At 40.2% G+C, this 20,457-nt stretch overlaps 1 protein-coding gene and 1 pseudogene across 16 annotated transcripts in view; both read left to right on the forward strand.

Moving 5' to 3' along the window:
- Positions 1–20,457, forward strand: part of EIF4G3 (eukaryotic translation initiation factor 4 gamma 3) — a 335,019-nt gene that overhangs the window by 217,993 nt on the left and 96,569 nt on the right. For 15 of the 16 annotated variants that reach the window (XM_073903228.1, XM_073903230.1, XM_025856155.2 and 12 more), the window contains one exon: positions 3,068–3,907. In XM_073903228.1, the coding sequence (XP_073759329.1) occupies positions 3,068–3,907 (840 nt within the window). Of the gene's footprint in view, positions 1–3,067; positions 3,908–4,005; positions 4,146–20,457 lie in introns of those variants that run through there. The other variant, XM_073903237.1, reaches the window with a different exon arrangement.
- Positions 13,043–18,939, forward strand: LOC112811800 (tumor protein p63-regulated gene 1-like protein pseudogene; annotated as a pseudogene).

Genomic DNA, 20,457 nt, shown 5'->3' on the forward strand with positions numbered 1-20,457 from the left:
TATTAATAAACTTCTGGTTTTCTCAGAGTTTGTGATATGAAAAGCTGAAATGGTTACATGAACACCAAATTGCCAGACAAATATGACATTTCCAATTACTTGGTATTTTATAAAGGTACAGAGACACAGGGAAGACCTTCAGCTTCGTTTGTAGAGAGAAAGCCATTGAATGTTGAATAAATTAAAATCATCAATTGGCGTTGATGATGTCTAGACACAGCTTGATTGTTGTTTGCCATTGTTTGAGTAGGTACATTCAGCCCAGTGTGTGGAGGATATGGCATGGACAATGAAATGCAAATAAAAGTTACTTGTTCCTTAGTCTTAGCCTTAGTGCCTTCTGAAAGCACTTAGTATAGAGTAGATATTCAGTGAATGATATTCTGTTGTAATTCAGTGATTTATAGCAATGTTGTTCATTTGGGGCTCCCCTGGAACTTAGGACAGGACTGTTCTCTGTCAAGTGAGGTTGTCCCTCAAGTTGCAGGATGCTAACCGTTCCTGGTCTCTGCCCATTAAGTGATGGTATCACCTTCTCAGTTACATGAGACTCTTGGCAACCAAAGGTACCCATCTAGGCAGTTGGTTCACTGCCATCTGAGAATAAAGGGAGCAATTTTTTTCCTTATAAATCTGGCATTCATTGTATAAACTATGGATAAGTAGAAAGAGAAAATATCTCTTTCTCATTATCTAGAGCTATTGTTAGTAAGCTTAACTCCACACTTTCCCATATGCATGTGTTAGTAGCATATATTTTTTTAAGTTACCAAATTAGGTTTATGTTCTCCATACAGTCTTGTGCCCTTTTTAAAAAACATCTTTTATTATAAAAATACTTTCTATATCATTACTGTTTTAAAAGCCTATTTTAAGTGTTTGCATAATATACCATTATATGGCCCACACTGTTAATTCTTTAATAAATCCTTCATGTTAGATCATTTCGTCTATTTCTCTTATTTTGGTATTATGCAGTTAATATAAATAGCCTTAAATCTTCCAGACCTCTATCTTTGCTCCCTCTTGCATGATTATTATGGAATTCCCACAATTTCCTACTTCTACAAATGGTAGAAGTATTTGTAATGCAGTATATTAGATTTCAGACTATCATGGCTTTGCACAATATATTCTTAATAGTAAAAGTTCTTAGATAAAGTCAGTGTTCTTTATTTAGGTTTACTGTAGTATACTTTCAGCTTTCTGTATTAAAACTTGAATGAATTTAAAGGAGTTTTATTTCAGAATGAGGACCTCTCAAAATAAGGTTTTTTTGTTTCTAATTTTCTTCATGTTAGATTTTTCTCAAGAGTATATAGAAATTTCAGTCCTAGGTCTGCTTTTTTTGTTTTTGGTATCAGAAATTTTATTTTTCAAAATTAATAATAGAATTGACATACTTATTAGATTATTAATGTGAGAATTACTTTTTACTATTTACTGCTTCTAGGTTTCATTCAGTGTTTATAAAGGGTGTTACTCTGATGTGCTTTCACAGTGCTTTCATGTAATCTGGGTGACCTTTGTAGCAGTTACTCCAGTGAGTTGAAAATTATTTTCATGAGCAATATTTTAATAAATGTGTATTTATTATATATTTCTTACATATATATAATACATATAATAGATTTCTTTGAAATATTTTTGTCTTTTGCCCTGACAACATAGACTGAGGGATTTGACAGTGAGAGCCTAATGATCCTATTTCTCCTGTACAATAAATAGGTACTGTACTGGTCTCTGCACCCATAAATTAGAATGAATTTTAAGGCCAGCAAAAGTAGTTAATGAATGATGAATGATAAATGATATTAAAGGATGAGTTATTCTTCAACAAATTAATGGTAATATTTAACCATCTGTTTCTCTGATTAACAGAGCATATTTTCTATGACAAACTTAAGTACAATAATTTATTGTAAAGACTCATTTTCACTGATGTATAGAGATTTCTGGCAGAGAAAGTAAAGTCCCTTTCAGTTTAAACTGTCTTTTAGTAGTGCTTAAAATTTTTGTTATTTGATGAACACACTCATGAGTATCTTTTTCCAGTGGAGCCTGTTTATCATGCTACAGAAGTATCAGGCTGGAAACCAGTCACTCTCCTTTGGCTTCATCCACCCTGGAATGAATCACATATCAGTTACCTAGAATTTTAGAATATGGAAATTTTCATGAATTACAGTCTCTTACATGTTTCTGGTATACCTTTATTGTGATCATCAGTTTCTCTCTTGCTCTCATTCTTTTTCATCTATACACAGATACACATTTTATATATTCTCAGGTATTTCAGATGTATGTATTATGTTCTTTTTTTAATTGGACTTGATTAACTTTGGTTTCTCCTTGAAGAATATTTTTTTACAAGATAAATTTACATTTTTATATTTTCACATTTCTGATTATATACATGCTGCCTCTTTTGAAAAATGAAAGTTTAATTTGTAAATGAATTTTTATATTCAGGGACCTGATTTCACAGATAATAAATTGCACTGATAATAAATGACACCATGATAGCTTCTCTTAAAACATAGTTTTTTATACAAGTAATACACATTCTTTACCGAAATTCTCCTAAATGCAGAAATGTATAAAGTAAAAATACCAGTCTATAATAATTTAATCTGTACTTATTTGTTCTTGAGCTGTTCTGACACTATAGTGTATCTTTGGTAGAAAAATCTTCTATAGGGAGCAAGATGCAGTAGAAATGAAGGTCTTTACTTAGAAAAATAAAAGCCCCATTCCCAATTCTGGATGGTTTAGCTTCAGTTTTGATGAACTTTTCTGTTGTATTCTTGATATAATTATATGGTTAATATTTGATTCCTTCTTTTACTCCAAAATTAACTTTATGTTTATTGGTAACCAAGTAACACTAAGTATAACTAGAAAATATGACAGGGTTTTTTGGAGTGGCAGAGTAAGTCTAATTATTTGGTCTGTCTTTTGTTGCCCATTATTTTGGGTAAGAGATTAAAAGAACTAGCCCAAAATAATACAATATAATCTCTGATCCAAGAATTATTCTTAAACTCTTTTGTTTTTTCTTCCCCAGAAGAGAAGCCAAAACCCGATCCAGTGTTAAAGTCTCCTTCCCCAGTCCTTAGGCTAGTCTTTAGTGGAGAGAAGAAAGAACAAGCAGGCCAGACATCAGAGACGACTGCAGTAGAATCCATGCCAGAGCTTCCTCTGCCTCCATCACCTACCACTGTTTCTCCGCTTGCTCGAAGTACAATTGCTTCCCCCACTTCTGCTGCTCTTAGTAGCCAGCCAATATTCACCACTGCTGTAGATGACAGGTGTGAACTCTCTTCCTCAAAAGAAGACACAATTCCTGTACCCAGCCCTGTATCTTGCACAGAGACATCAGATCCATCACCAACAGATGTAATTGATGATGATATATGCAAGAAATCTTGTAGTGTAGCACCTAATGATATTCCACTGATTTCTAGTACTAATCTAATTAATGAAATGAATGGAGTTAGTGAAACATTACCAGCCACAGAGAGCATTGTGGAAATAGTAAAACAGGAGGTGTTGCCATTGACTCTTGAATTGGAGATTCTGGAAAATGCCCCAGAAGAAATGAAAGTGGAATGTGTCCCAGTTCCCCTTACCCCTTCCACAGTTCCTTCCTTTTCTCCATCTCCTCCAACTCCTCCAGCTCCTCCTCCTCCCACACCAGCCATTGTTCCTGCTGCTGCCACTAATGTTAGTACTGCTGGTGTTCCCACCACAGTCCAGAGGGTCTTAGAAGAGGATGAGAGCATAAGAACTTGCCTTAGTGAAGATGCAAAAGAGATTCAGAACAAAATAGAGGTAGAAGCAGGCGGGCAAACAGAAGAGATTGTGGATGCCCAGAACCTAAGTTCAAGAAAGAGCCCCGGCCCAGGTAAGCTGTTGTGCCATTAATTATTTTATGCTTGCTGAACATGAAAAAGAAGCAGTGTTTGAGTTATTTTTTAATTGGCTACTTTCCTTGACTTCCAGAAACATCAAATGAATGCTGACATTCGTAGTCTGATTTCTTCAATGGTGTGTTTATGTTTTAGTGCAGCCTGCAAAAGAGTTACTCCATTGTCTAAAAATGCAAATGAAATTTCAAATATACAAAATGCCTCCAAGGTATATGTCACTGTACATGTGTTTTTTGTTTTTCTTTTCTTTTTTTTTTTTGCCTTGTTCATATGAATCAGTTCCTCAGTGGTTAATTTAGTAGCTTTGGGGCTGGAAACCAATTAAAACAAGCATACCCTATAGTCCTTAATCCTGTCTTCTCCAAATTTTAGAACCCAGTCAATCCTAAACATAAAGGAATTCATCTCTTCTTTAATCTGGGATTTAGAAGAATAGCAATCACAATGTTGAAGTTTATAACTAGTTCTGAAAAATGAAAATGCCCTCTCTGATTCAAAGAGAAATTTAATGCTCTTCATTTTTTCCTTTAGAGGTTTCGTTTTTTCCTGGAATACTAATTTTATCATTATTATTGTCAAAGTATTATATTCTTCCCAGTTCAAAATTATTTATTTAATGTAGCATCACCTAGGATCTTAGGAATATTGGATTTTTATAATTCTTTCTGAAGATTTTATTAGAGCACGCAAGAGAGAGAGTGTGCATGAGCTGGGGGGTGGGGCAGAGGGAGGGGGAGAAGTAGACTCCCTGCCCCCATTCCCCCCCCCAAGCAGGGAGCCCAACATGGGGCTCAATCCCAGGACCCTGAGATCATGACCTGAGCCGAAAGCAGATGCTTAACCAACTGAGCCACCCAGGTGCTGTCCCTTTTTTTTAGAGAGGAAAAGTGGGGGGAGGGAGTGCAAGTGAGCTGGGGTGTGTGGGGGAGGGACAGAGGGAGAGGTAGAGAGAGAACCTTAAGCAGGCTTCACGCCCAGCATAGAGCCCACTCAGGGACTTGATCTCCTGACCCTGAGATCATGACCTGAGCAGAAATAAGAGTCGGACGCTTAACTGAGCCACCCACGTGCACCTGAATTTTTATAATTTTAATCAAAAATTATCTGAGGCTTATCAACTAGAGTCATTAGCCCATAAGAATATGGCCCATAAGAATAAGTCAGCATAGCCTATCTGGTGCAGTAGTGCCCCATGCAGTATAATTTGCTCTGTCTATACCCCTCAAGTTAAATTATACAATTAGAAAATTGCATGCTCCCCCAGCAGTTGTTCTAGAAATGCACTGGGTGGGGAGGTTTTAGTCATCAGCATCCTCGGTGTTTATTGTCTTTTTTCAGCTATCTAATCCATAGGAAAACTTAAATCAAAAACCTGATCCCTAGTTTTAAGATCTAGCTTTCCTACATAGCTCAGTTCTTGAGGCAGTTTTCTCCTGAATTTCTTAGGGGGGTTGTCTGATTCCTTAGAACAGTAGAACATCTAGTTCAACATGGTGCAACAGTGCAAGGTGGTGGGGACAGGGAGTAATTTATCATAAAGTTTGTAAATCATCTGTTTCCTCAAGAGACTGGCCTCCATCACATCGGAATTCACGATGTCATTACTATTTTAGGAACCTTCTTTCTTGGTGGGGTGATGACCTGGGGCTTTTTGAAAAAACAGTTTGGATGTAGTTACAGGTGAAAGCCCCCCAAGGAACACTCCTTTGTTGGAGAACAGGAGTTTGTTTGACCCTTCATTGTCTCCCTTCACATAACTCACCTGTGAATTGTCATCCAACAGCTAGTGATGTGGTAGTTCCAAAATTAGGAGAAGCTATTGAAGACAAATGTTTAAAAAAACAAAAGACAGAAAGAAAAACAAAATAATCATAGGTAATACAAGTCATAGATACAAACCATTCCTGCATCCTGAAATAAGCAAAGAATGAGCCCATACCAAACTCATACTTCCACTCATTCCTGACATTGATTTTTTAAGCAGTATGTCAGTTAGGTGGCCTGATATTTGCAAGACGGTGCCCAGGGATAGATGGACAAACAGATTTTAGGGCAAGTAATTTTCATACCATGGTTCCTTTTTTTTTTTTGAAATGCCAGTACTCTGGGAATTAGTAATATAAGTCCCTAGCAGCTTAGTGAAGGAATGTAGATACTTCAGCAGTAACCAGAGGATAGCTAGAAAAGAACAAACTCTCTTTTGCATGATTTAGGGGTGGGGGTAGAGGTTGTAATATCAGGAAGTAAAGCGTCCTGGCATTTTTCTAGTTTTATGATTTTTTTTAACCTATAAATGTATTATATATAATGAACTAGAAGTTCTGTGATAGCCCTTGATTTCTTACACTCGCTCTTCAGAATTCAAAGTAAATGAACCTGAAGAACCCATGTAAATAGCATTTTCTTTTTAAAGATTTTATTTATTTATTTGACAGAGAGAGACACAGTGAGAGAGGGAACACAAGCAGGGGGAGTGGGAGAGGGAGAAGCAGGCTCTCCGCTGAGCAGGGAGCCTGATGTGGGGCTCAATCCCAGGACCCCAGGATCATGACCTGAGCCGAAGGCAGATGCTTAACGACTGAGCCACCCAGGTGCCCCGTAAATAACATTTTTTAAACTATAAAGCTACCAAAAACATTCCTGGCCCTCTCATTTCTATACAAATGTTTTTTGTTATTGCCACAAAAGTTATTAAAAACTTAAATTATCATCACTCTTGAAGATATATCCATTTGAAGTTGTCCTGTTCTCAGTGACTACAATCTTATTTGCACTTAGTCATTTAGTACCTTGTTTATTTTAAGAGATTATTAAATCATAACAGTTTGGTTTGGATATCAGTTTTTTGTTGTTGACTTTTTAAAAAAAATTATTAATTTGAGAAAGAGCAAGAGCAGGGAGAGAGGAGCAGAGTGGGAGGGAGAGGGACAAGCAGAATCTGCACTGTGTGCAGAGCCCCATCAGGCTCCATCCCAGGACCCTGAGACCATGACCCTAGCCAAAACCAAGAGTCTGACGTTCAACCAGACCGAGCCACCCAGGCATCCCTGTTGTTGACTTTTGAGACTAGGTCTCACTGCGTCTGCCTGAGGATAAAGCACTTTAAAGCTCGCTTCAGAACACATTTGCTTTTGACAGGTGTGATGCATAAGAATACTTAGGAGTTGGTATAGAGATACTTGTTTAAAGCTGTAACTTCAGACATTAGGCATATAGTCCCTTTTCTTCTGTCTTGCAACTATTCTAGATCATATTTCTGACTGGAACAAAATGCAGCAATTCTGGATGCTTAGGTGTTGAAGAGCAAGCCCTGTGAAATGAGAATTGTGTTTATGTTCAGTTTATGTTCAGGTTTTTCTCTGAAAAACCTCAGAGATTGGCCAGACTTTTACTTAGTTCATACGATTGGTTCAGGAATTAAATGTGCAGAAATCTGTATTGGGTATTTCTTGAAGTCTTAGGGTTTTTATTATGGTTTTTGTGTACTTGTGGTGTAATAAAAGAGAGTTTCAGAACTTGTGGAAAAACATTCCCCACTCATCATCCAGCAGTTCATTTTTATATAATTCCCTGAATGTGTGTACTATGTAATGTGCATGCCGTGTGACATGAACTTTTCCCTTTTGAAAATAATGAGTTTAGTTTTTTTATTATCTCTATTTGATTATAAAAGTATTATTTGAAATTCCTTTGGCAGAGGGACATTTCTAATCTTTCAACTTACTGTGTCTTCTGGCTCTTGCTCATAGTGCATTGTTTCTTCGTATATCTTATAAATTTGTTTTATGAATTCCTCTTCAGCAAAACTTTCCTGGATGTACACTATGGGCAGGTCATCCCAAAGCAGGTGTGTTTGCTTTATTTACCACGTCTTGAGGAAAACATTAGCTAAACCTCAATCTGAGTTTAATGTCCTAAATCTCCTTTCATATTCCAAACAGCTGTGAAGGCATTCCCTGTGGATACTATTTTTCAGGATGACAACAGTCCCTTTCCACCTAGGTGAAACCAAGTGTCCTTCCTTGTCTTTACTCTGTGTTGGTTCACTGGTTTATTTTGTTCTCTTTTATTGTTTTAGCTACCTTTTCACTGAGGCTGTCACTCTGTTTGGAGTCTCAGGGCTTTTTGTGAGAACCTCAATTCCACATCCTCACTTCGCTGGGATCCAAGATCTTTTTCTCCCACATTGATATTAAAATGTAAGCTCCTTGCTTTTAGAGACTGGCATAGCATCCCATGTTCCCGGTAGTGTAGTGACTACAGTAGTGGCAACAACTCACCTTGTGTATGTGGCTTCCAGGAGTTTCCCTTATATTCTTGGAAGCTCAGCTAAGGTTGAAGGATGGTTCCCAGATTCTGTAGGTTGCAAGATGAAAGATTTACTTCTCAAATGGAGGTACGTTTGTATGTTTTGAGGGTGTTAATAAAATACTGATCCATACAGCCAGTAACATTGCTGTTCTCTCTTTTGGTTTTGATTCACTTCAGTATAAAAGGAGCATAGTTTAGCTTAGGAAAGTATGTTTTAATAATAATCCTTGATTTATTTTCACCTGTGAGAATATTCACAGTACCTTCAAAGAAATAAAACATAAGCATAAATGCAGAGAAATAAAAGCCTTTCAGTTTGGGTAGACTAACCTGAGTCTCATGTGTAAAACCATGATCTGAAGGTCAGCAGCAGGAATTAGAAATCTGAAATTTATTCTTGCCTTTGCTTAACTTACACCTTCTAAGAAATATTTGAAACATCCCTGGAATATTTAGTTTCTGCGGGTAACAACAGATCACCTGTGATTTGATGTTCCACAAGCCTAATCCCTCCCTTAATCTACACCCTTACAATTTAATTTCTCACATTCCTCTAGAGAAAATACGTTCTTTTTTTTTAATTAAAGATTTTATTTATTCATTTGAGAGAGAGAAGAAAGCACAAGCGGTGGGGGAGGTGCAGAAGGAGAGAGAGAAGCAGACTCCCCGCCGAGCAGGGACCCCCCCCTGCCCCCCGCCATGCAGCGCTCTGACCTGACCTGAAGGCAGAAGCTTAACCAACTGAGCCACCCAGACGCCCCTAGAGAAAATATGTTCTGAAGCCTTAAGTGCAGGACTTCTTACATGTTCCTGGTTCCAGGAAATCTAAAATCAGTAGAGCAGTTTTTAAAACAAGGGCTTTTGGCTCCCTTTTTCAGAGGCTTGAGTTGAGTGATCCTTAGGGATAAATAAATTAAAATGATTGACTTTCCTCACCTTATTTATAAAAATACTTGAAACAAAGCTGCCTTGGAAAGTACATTTCTGCTGTGATTCCTACTTTCTTGTTTCTCTTCACAGTGAAATCTAAAGCATTCTCTGGAAAATACTGGAGTTGGGTCAAGTTCTTTTATTTATTTGTTTATTCATTCACTCATTCATTCATTCGGGAGAGAGCAAGCAAGAGTGTGAGCCAGTGGTGGGGGGTCAGAGGGAGATACGGACTCCCCACTGAGCAGGGTGCCCAATGCGGGGCTCCATCCTGGGACTCCGGGATCATGATCTGAGCTGAAGGCAGACATTTAACTGACTGAGCCACCCAGGTGCCCCTCAAGTTCTTTTTATTCTGCAGAATGAACCCAGACACCTAATGGTGTAACGTACTAACAGACTGAAGTGCCAAGCCTTCTGGCAAGCCCCTTGTAAAATCCCTCATCTTCATATGATATACATTTTCCTGCTATTTATAGCAGTTCATTTCTTTGCAACATGAGTCTCAAAAGTTTCATTCGTTGGATATTAATAACCTTAGTCATACATATCTCCATGAATAGACATGGATTCTTTGTTCAGAATTCAGCCGACTTTTCCCCAGACTTACTAATTTACTTTCAAAAGAAACCATTGTGCTTACCTCCTTCCAGACAGAGTAATCCAGACAGCTTGGGAATTGCTATTCTCTGTCAGGCAGAAGAAAGAGCTCTCTCCAGGAAAACCTAGTCTTTCTAAAAGTGTTTTCTTCTTCCAGTGCTGATCTCCACCTTGCACACAGTAGTCTTGAGAATGGTTTCTAATACTTTTGACAAGAAAATTTTCCTTACAAGTGCAAAAAAGAGTCCCAAATACATTTTCTTCAACATTATATCTTTTCTCTATTTACTATTGCTATATTATTAGTACTTGCTAATTTTGTTGCAATCATAATAAAGTGTTACTTTTTAAATTTTTACAGAGCCTTTTCTCAGGCATTAATCTTATGATTTAAGCAATTATTCCTAGTATAGCATTGTTCCTATTTTGCTGATATAAAAAATAAGCCATGCAGTGGCAAATTGGGTTTCTCAGAGTCATAGGAAGAATCACAACTCAAGCCTTTCTTTACCTCACATTTCTGTTTTTTCTTTTTCTTTAAAGATTTTATTTATTTGTCAGAGAGAGAGCACAAGCAGGAGGAATGGCAGGCAGAGGGAGAAACAGGCTCCCTGCTGAGCAGGGAGCCCGATGCAGGACTTGATCCCAGGACCCTGGGATCATGACCTGAGCCGAAGGCAGCTGCTTAACCAACTGAGCCATCCAGGCATCCCTCTATTATTTTTTCTAACATGCTTTCCATATAGCTATAAAGTTCTTTGAATATTTTTGGGGTTAGGGGCTGGTGACCCATGTTCAGAGGGAGATGTGGAAGCCCACCTGTTTCAACCATACAAAAAGTTAATGAGGGCCTACTATAAGTCAGTTGTTCTGGGCACTCAAGGTTTCCAAGAATTGAAGAATCCAAAAGATCTCTGCCCTTGTAGTATGTTAGAAAGTTTTTTGTTTGTTTTTTTTTTTTTTAAGATTTTATTTATTTATTTGACAGAGAGAGACACAGCAAGAGAGAGAGGGAACACAAGCAGGGGGAGTGGGAAAGGGAGAAGCAGGCTTCCTGCTGAGCAGGGAGCCTGATGTGGGGCTCGATCCCAGGACCCTGGGATCATGACCTGAGCCGAAGGCAGACGCTTAACGACTGAGCCACCCAGGTGCCCCTTTTTTGTTTTTTTAAGATTTTATTTTTAAGTAATCTCTACACCCAACGTGGGACCAGAACCCACAATCCCGAGATCAAGAGTCGCATACTACACCAGCTGAGCCGGCCTGGTGCCCCGTATGTTAGAATGTTTTAAGTGGTATAAAAATAACCACATAGGGAAAGGAATGTTGCAAAGGCAGCAAGTTTTAGTGTTTAAATAACATAATCAGAGTTGTAGTCTTCAAGGAGTATGAGATTTAAGTAGAGGTGGAAGAGAATGATTATCTGAGCTATCCTCTTATGAAAATCTATGGTTTTCCTACCACCTTTTCCTTTTGAGAAACATTAGTTAGCTGTACCCCATCTTCTCTATTCCTAAATTCCAGTAGGCAGAGTACTACTGGATAATACCTGCCACTGTGAATGTAGATATAACTACCAGTTCATGCTCTCTGCGCAGTCATTCCTATATGACTTGCCTTTTATAAAATCCTATACTCAGCCCAACCCTCCTAACCCTCAGCAGATGACCTTGTGTCTTTGTGTAGACTATTGAGTGCATTAAGTATGCCTTTTTTAACCTTCTGCTGGAGCTACCAACCTGACCCCATCCAAACTTTCTTTTTTTAAAAAGAATTTATTTATTTGACAGACAGGGAACACAAGCAGGGAGAGTGGGAGAGGGAGAAGCAGGCTCTCTGCAGAGTAGGGAGCCCGATGCGGGGCTCAGTCCCAGGACTCTGGGATCATAACCTGAGCCGAAGGCAGACACTTAATGACTGAGACACCTAGGCGCCCTTTCATCCAGACTTTCATCAGAGTCTCTTAGTTGTCCCTTACAGTCTCCTTATATATTCACTGCCTTCCCATAGATTTCTTTGTCACTGTAAATCTGCTGAAGTCTATCTCATAGTGAAAACACACCCTCAATCCTACACATCCACTTAGCTGTCATTGAAACTCTCTTCCTTGTCTCATCCAGGCTTCCCAAGAATAGTCGATCATTTCTGCTACTTCTCTGTTCACTCTCAACTAACATCATCTGCTTTCTGCTCCCAGCATGCTATCTTACAGTCTTTTCACCAAATGTAACACTGCTCATTGTTCTCTCCTTTTTTTTCTTTAGTAAGATTTAGTGCATATAATTTCTTTGCAGTTATATTCACTCCCTTTAGCATTCATTTCTGTGAATTATTTTTTTTTTTAAGATTTTATTTATTTGACTTAGAGACAGCAAGAGAGGGAACACGAGCAGGGGGAGTGGGAAAGGGAGAAGCAGGCTTCCCGCTGAGCAGGGAGCCCGATGCGGGGCTTGTTCCCAGGACCCTGAGATCATGACCTGAGCCGAAGGCAGTTGCTTAAACAACTGAGCCACCCAGGTGCCCCTCATTTCTTTGAATTTTGACAGACACATAAAGTCATGTAATCACTACCAAAGTCAAAATATAGAACAATTCCATCACCAAAGACAGTTCTCTTGTATTTGGGTCATGTTGTAATTCTGTTATCATTCAACACATTCTTCACGGTTGATTTCATCTACCCTGGTGGTAGATGACTTCCAAATTTTTATCTCCATACTCAACTTCTCTTCTGAGTTTCTGTCTTCCATTTCCTCTTGCCTGCCAAATATCTCCATTTGGAAATCCCAAAGCCAGCTCTGATTTAATATGTCCACTATAGAACTAATCACCTAGTTCCCTAAACCTGTTCATGTGTGTGTGTGTGTGTGTGTGTGTTATGTTAATCACTATACATTACATCATTAGTTTTTGATGTAGTGTACCATGATTCATTATTTGCGTATAACACCCAGTGCTCCATGCAGAACATGCCCTCTTTAATACCTATCACCAGGCTAACCCATTCCCCCAACCCCCTCCCCTCTAGAACCCTCAGTTTCTTTTTTAGAGTCCATTGTCTCTCCATGGTTCATCTCCCCCTCCAGTTTCCCCCCCTTCATTCTTCCCCTCCTGCTTTCTTCTTCTTCTTCTTCTTCTTCTTCTTCTTCTTTCTTTCTTCTTTCTTCTTTCTTCTTTCTTCTTTCTTCTTTCTTCTTCCTCCTTCTTCTTTTAACATATAATATATTATTTGTTTCAGAGGTACAGATCTGTGATTCAACAGTCTTGCACAATTCACAGCACTCACCATAGCACATACCCTCCCCAATGTCTATCACCCAGTCACCGCATCCCTCCCACCACCCACCACTCTAGCAACCCTCAGTTTGTTTCCTGAGATTAAGAATTCCTCATATCAGTGAGGTCATATGATACATGTCTTTCTCATTCTAATGATTGACTTATTTTGCTTAGCATAACACCCTCCAGTTCCATCCACGTCTTTGCAAATGGCAAGATTTTGTTCCTTTTGATGGCTGCATAATATTCCATTGTGTATATATACCACATCTTCTTTATCCATTCATCTGTTGATGAACATCTTGGCTCTTTCCACAGTTTGGCTATTGTGGACATTGCTGCTATAAACATCGGGGTGCACATACCCCTTTGGAACCCTACATTTGTATCTTTGTGGTAAATACCCAGTAGTGCAATTGCTGGGTCGTATGGTAGCTCTATTTTCAACTTTTTGAAGAACCTCCATATTGTTTTCCAGAGTGGCTGCAGCAGCTTGCATTCCCACCAGCAGTGTAGGAGGGTTCCCCTTTCTCCGCATCCCCGCCAACATCTGTCGTTTCCTGACTTGTTAATTTTAGCCATTCTGACTGGGTGTGAGGTGGTATCTCATTGACCTAAACCTGTTCTTTATCTCAGTTAATGGCACTGGCTTTACATAAGCTAAAATCCTGAAGTCACTGTTGATGGACTTGAGTTACTCATCTTTTGTGTATAATCATTTATCAAGGTTCTCTGATTTTTACCTGATGTGGTTGTTGAATTTTTCCCTTCCTCTCCTTTTCCTGCTCTCACTGCCTTAGGATCTCTCATGTCCCTGGGATGTCCAGTTTTGCCCCCCTTCATGTTCATTCTCCACCAGGCAGTATCTCTTTAAAATATCGATCTGACTTTACCACTCCTTTTTCATATCTCTGCTTAAACCGTTCAGGATGTTGGGTGGTATTCAGGGGCATTCACCTTCAAAACAAACTCTACCCTTCTACTTTTTACTACAAAATCTTGTTATATTTAGTTATAGTAGCAATCTTCTGTATATATATATATATATATGCATAGGATCTGTATGTTACTTTTTGTGTATTTAGTTAATCTCAACACTGTTAGTAAAGTATTGTGGTCAAGATCAAGACAATAGAGTCAGACACTCCTGCACCTTAGCCTTTCCCCTGTCTGTGTCTGTGACCATGGGCGAGTTTCTTTCTTTTTTTTTTTTTTTTAAAGATTTTATTTATTCATTTGCGAGAGAGACAGAGAATAAGCAGGGGTAGAGGCAGAGGGAGAGGGAGAAGCAGACTCCCTGCTGAGCAAGGAGCCCGATGCGGGACTCGATCCCAGGACCCTGGGATCATGACCTGAGCCGAAGGCAGATGCTTAACCATCTGAGCCACCCAGGCGCCCCATGGGCGAGTTTCTTAACCTCTGAGTTTTTCTCATCTAGAATTTGAAGATGATAATTGTATTTACTTCATATAATTCTAATAAACATAAAATGTGATATATGTAAAGCACTTAGCACAGTGTCTGACACATGATAAGCACTCTGTAAATGTTAAATATTAATATTTCTATATTCAGCTAGTATTAGGGGACCAAATGTTCCCTTTGAACTATACTAATATTACACAGAATAAATCAGTGTCGTTATCACTGTCCTTAGGAATTTATGCTCCAAAGAAGAGAAGCTCAACAAGATGATACCATCTCAAAAGTTCTTAATTAAATCTTGAGCATGAAACAGTAGAAAGTCCTTAACAGTAGTCCCTATGTGTGCATAAATTTGATTAGAGGCTTTTGTGCCCATTATATCATTTAACCTTCACAATGGCCAGTCACCTCTCATGGTAACCTCTGCTGTCATTTGGAAGGGAGGAGGTAGGCTTAGAACAGTGAATTTTACCAGGATAATCTGTACTATTGAAAAGCTTTAGGCATGCATTTAAGAAGAGAATACTAATAACATTAACTTCCTATTTAGGACAGGAGTAGAAAATTAGGAAGAAAAACAGAGAGAGAAAAAGGAATGGGAAAAAAATGAATTGGATAGCCCCAAATTGGAAACAACCTAAAAGTCCATCAGCTGACGAATGTATAAACAAATTAGGGTGTGTGTGTGTATATAATATGGAATATTATTCTGCCATGAAAAGGCATGATGTACGGATAAATGCTACAACATGGATAAACCTTGAAAACATCATGCTAAGTGAAAAAAGTCACAAAAGACCACATATCGTATGATTCTGTTTATGTGAAACGTCCAGAATAGGCAAAGTCTTCGAGACACAAAGTAGAATCATAGTTGTCAGAGGTAAGGAGATGGGGAGGGAGTACTAATGGGTATAGGCCTTCTTTTGGGGATGATGAAAATGTCTGAAGTTAGATAGTGGTGATGGTCACACAACTCTGTGAATATGCTGTTGTGAGATAATAGGAAATAACATATTTATTTTGAAGAGTTTATTTGGGAGACAGAGCGAGCAAGAGAGAGAATGCTCGAGCAGGGGCACAGGGAGAGGGAGAAGCAGACTCCCCTGCTGAGCAGGGAGCCTGACATGGAGCTCAATCCCAGGACCTGAGCTGAAGGCACACGCTTAACTGTTGGAGCTACCCAGGCACTCCAATAGAAAATATATATTGCTCTCTGTCACTCCTTACTGGCACAGAGCTCCTAAAACCCTTGTAATTTACTAAGTGATAAGAACACTAGGAGCATCTCTTGTTCTAATGTTGGTCTTTTACCTCCATCGATGACACAGGGCTCCTAAAAGCCTTGTAAATTTCTAAGTGATAGCACTAAGATTGTCTTGATCTACTGAGGTGACTCTAGGTAGGCTCTTGGTTGGCTCCTGGATGGGGGCTGGTACCAGAAAGACCAAATCATTGGAAGTTTGGAATTTTCAGCCCCATCGCCCATCCTAGAGAGAAGAAAAGGGACTGCATATGGAATTAGTATTTGATCATACCTATGTGAGGGAGCCTCCATAGAATCTCAGGGATAGGGGGTTCAGAGAGCTTTGAGTCCAGCAACCATGTCCACACCAGTAATGAGTAATGTACTCCAACTCCAGGGACGGAAGCTTCTGCACTTGAGACCCTCCCAGCCTTGCCCTGTCTATTTATATCTCTTCATCTGGCTGTTCATCTGTTCATTTATGTCCTTCAATAAACTGGTAAAAGCAAGTACATGTTTCCCTGAGTTCTGTGAGCTGCTCTAGGAAATTCATCGAACCTGAGGGGAGGGTGGTCATTGAAACTTCTGATCTATGCTGGTCGGCCACCTGGGCTTTCCACTGGCGTCTGAAGTAGAAGGAGAACAGTCTTGTGGAACTGAGCCCTAACCTGTGGGATCTGACATCCTCAGGTTGATAGTGTTTGAATTGAGTTAAATTGTAGGACACCCAGTTGATGTCATGGAGAATTGCTTGTTATGGAAGGGAAAACCCCATATATTTGATGACAAGAGGTTTCAGAAGCGAAGTGTTCCAAGTGGTAAACGAAAACACAATAGGAAATAACTGAGTTTTTCCCTACAAAGGGAAGTGGAAAGACTGGAGTTTTTCCATTACAGCTATAAACAACTGAATTGTATAAAAAGGTGAACTTTATAGTGTGTTAACTATTTCTCAATAAAGCTATTATTTTAAAAAAATGAATAAGACTTTGAGTGGTTGTGTCACCAGCATGTATAAGGATCTGTCAGAGGCATCAGCCTTAGAATTTAATGCTGAAAACCCTGAAGCTAGAAATGAATCCAGTTAGGGAAGTTATAGCTTAGAAATTTAGGAAATAGATTTCCACAAAAACATCATAATCGGCGAGCTTGGGGCGGTAGCGACGGCGACTGCAGCCACTTCGGGCGGGCTCTGGGATCGGGGTCCTGGGCAGCGGTCGGCCTGGCCATGCTGCAGCTGCAGGACTCGGTGGACTCGGCGGGCACGAGCCCCACAGCGGTGCTGGCGGCCGGCGAGGAGGTCGGCGCGGGCGGCAGCGCGGTTGGGGGGCGGCCGGGCGCGGGCACGCCGCTGCGCCAGACGCTGTGGCGGCCGCTCAGCATCCACGACCCCACGCGCCGCGCCCGTGTCAAGGAGTACTTTGTGTTCCGGCCCGGCACCATCGAGCAGGCAGTGGAGGAGATTGGCGTGGTGGTGCGGCCAGTGGAGGACGGCGACATCCAGGGCGTGTGGCTGCTGACCGAGGTTGACCACTGGAACAACGAGAAGGCTGGTGCTCATCACAGGTCAGGCGCTTCTTATCTGCAAGTACGACTTCATCAGCCTTCGTGCCAGCAGGTGGTCCGCATCGCCTTAAATGTGGTGGACACCATCTCCTGCGGAGAATTCAAGTTTCTCCCGAAATCGCTCAACAAGCAAGAAGGTTTTGGGATTCGCATTCATTGGGACAAACAGAGTCGCCCTTCCTTCATAAACAGCTGGAACCCCTGGTCCACCAACGTGCCCTATGCCACGTTCATAGAGCATCCGATGGCCGGTGCGGATGAGAAGACAGCCGCTCTGTGCCAATTGGAAAGCTTCAAAGCTATGTTAATCCAAGCTGTCAAGCCCAAAAAGAGAGTCCTCTGCCGGGACAAGCCAACGGTGTGCTGGTCTTGGAGCGTCCCCTCCTCATTGAGACCTACGTGGGATTGATGTCCTTCATTAATGAGGCTAAATTGGGTTATTCCATGACTAGAGGCAAAATAGGCTTCTAGACGCTGCCCACAGGCAGACCTGGGGACTCGGGGTGTCAGGCCAGTTCTGCTGCCCCTGGCAGGGTCGGGCTGTTAACCTTTCAGGAATCTGAGCGCGATTAGAATAGTCAAATGAATCCTATACTATAGCTGAATCTTGGACATCTGGTAATAGGAGCTACAGACAAAAAGCAAGACGAATCTAGCTGTTCCTGTCCTGGCCGGTCTTCCATCTTCTAGAACCTGTTTCTGTGTTTTTCCTGGAGTGTCTGCATTTGGCTTCTGATGGTCCTTCCCAGCCCAGCACTCTAGCATGTTAATAAACGTGTGATCCCACTAGAACCTCCCTGCTAGTGCTTCAACTGTGTAGATTGTTCCACCCAGGGAGGTCCCTAAATCCCAGTGCCTGTAGTTGCAAAAACCTTTATACTTGGTGTCAAATTTTGTATTTTGAAATTTAATTCATTTTTTTAAAGCTAAATGCAAAACAAGCCGACTGTTGAACTAAAGGAGAGACAGTCTGCCTCCTCAGCTCCTGAATGAACAGCTGCTTTTGTGTAAATATGTGTTTGACCTAAAGTCACACTTTTTCTAAAATTATATTGCGTTAATACCTCTGGCATCTTTCCCAGGCCCAGAAGTTTGCAGGAAGTCATTTTTAGACAATTCATTAATTTGAGAGTCACCTTGATGGTTCTTTGCCAACAATTTGACAACTATGCCTAGTCTAGATTTGTATTCTCATACTCATTTAAAATGGGGATTGCTTACTTTGCTTTTAAAGAATGCCCTTTTAAAAAAAAGGGACTGTATTAGATTCTCATCTCCTTTGCTGCTAACCCCTGGCTCGGTGACCGCAGTGCCCATGCAGACCGGAGGCTGTCAGTGTCGCCCTGACCACGCCTGAGCCGTGGCGGCCTGCAGAAGAGCATGTCCATGTGGGAACCAGGGCACGCTACCCATGCGCCCACCCATCCTCGGCTTGCTGGCTTGACTGGGAGCATTTGTTATCAGCTTGAAGTGCTGGCTCACAGGTTTCTTCCTCCATATTTACAACTCTGGTGTAGCTTTAGTCGGCATGGTTGTGCTCCAAATGCAGCAGCCTATGAAAATCGAAAGGCTGCTTCCACACCACCTGGGTCTTGAACCTTCGTTTTTGGTCTTGTAGTAAAGACATTTACAATCGAAAAAAAAAAAAAACCATCATAATCAACAGTACCAGACATGGAGGAATGTTGGGGTACAACCAAAAACCTCATTGTCTTTTGATGTATTTTATGTCTGAACTATGAATTATTTTTACTCTATCGTACTGTTTTACTAGTAGCTACGTCTTACCTGAGTTTTAGAGGGTGTTCTCAGCTAGGTAGCGAATGCACCACTATAGTAGCCATTCTAGGGGCATTGTTTGATGTCACAAATATGGAACACCTGACTGGGCTGTGAGAGCAATGTTAGTATTTATGGATGAAACACATAAGACATCTGTGTTTTAGAAGTAATGACTCTGCATTTCTTTAGTTCTTAGTTAGCTTAGTTCTTGTATATTTTTGCCTCGGTTGAGCCACTCTGGGTAAATCCTCATACAACTTGACCTTTCTTGCCTTTCCAGCTGTCCATCCCATTCTTTATCCATCGAACTAACTGTTTGATCCCCTTGCCTTTCTAGTCCGTTTCATAGACTAGCAGATTATTACCCCAGCTATCACAGCTCTTTCTGCTTTGAAACTCTCTAGTAAAGTCTTCTAGAGAAAATAGTTTCTGGACATATCTATCCAAGAGTTGTTTAGACAGTTGTTGTTTCAAAGGTCTAAGATCCAGACTCTTGGGTTAGCCTTCAGCTAAGGCTCTGTGTTAATCCTCATCTCTCCCTAATTTTACTTGGTTTTGGCTAGTCCTTCACACCTGTTTGGTAGGTGCTAATTCCTACGTTGTTGCCTTGATGCTCTCTTCTCAGCCTACACCATGCTAAAGAACCTGTTGACAATTTTTTCAATATGGTTGTCTTCACAAAATTTTCCATTCTGATAATTCCTCGACTCTTAACACCTAAATATAATTTTGTCAGTTCACAATATTTGGAAGCTCCATGATCTTACAGAGAGACAGATGTGTAAATCTAGGATGGGTAAGGTGAGGAAATGAGGAAGTACATCTGTTAGGTTGTGTTTTATTACTCATAGTGGCTCCCCCAGATTAAGGTTTCAGTAGTCTTGGGCACTTTGCAAAGCACTGGCAATGTGGTCTCACTGATGATCAAATGGGAAGGTGTTTTTTTATCCATTTTCTTGCATATTCAAGGCAATGAGCCTTAGTGTTGTATTTAGAGGTGAAAAGCATTTAGTAAACAGAAGGACAGCTACTTGTGTTGAAGTCTATTGTCTAATTATCTCTTTGTGCTGTAGTGATTGACATTTCTTCATCTGTGCTGGACGTACCTTCAGTTGTAGTCTATTTTGATTATGGTAGCGGTGATACAAAAGCATTTGTTAAAATGTAGAAATGCCTAGGTTAATGCAGAAAGAGCAGTAAAATACAATACAGACACTTAGAAAATATGTTGATGGTCTTATTGGAGTCATCTTTGTTCTTACTGCTGACAGAATTGCATATGCACTGTCCTCTGACTTTTGGGAACAGATCTTTTCCTTAAAGTCACTTTGCCATTTTATTTTCCTCATGACTTGACATACTATGCCATATTGGTGACAAACTGTT

The sequence above is a fragment of the Callorhinus ursinus genome, unplaced genomic scaffold, assembly GCF_003265705.2.
Source record: "Callorhinus ursinus isolate GAN/ISIS: 27379988/994484 unplaced genomic scaffold, GSC_fseal_2.0 scaffold18, whole genome shotgun sequence".
Lineage (NCBI taxonomy): Eukaryota > Metazoa > Chordata > Mammalia > Carnivora > Otariidae > Callorhinus > Callorhinus ursinus.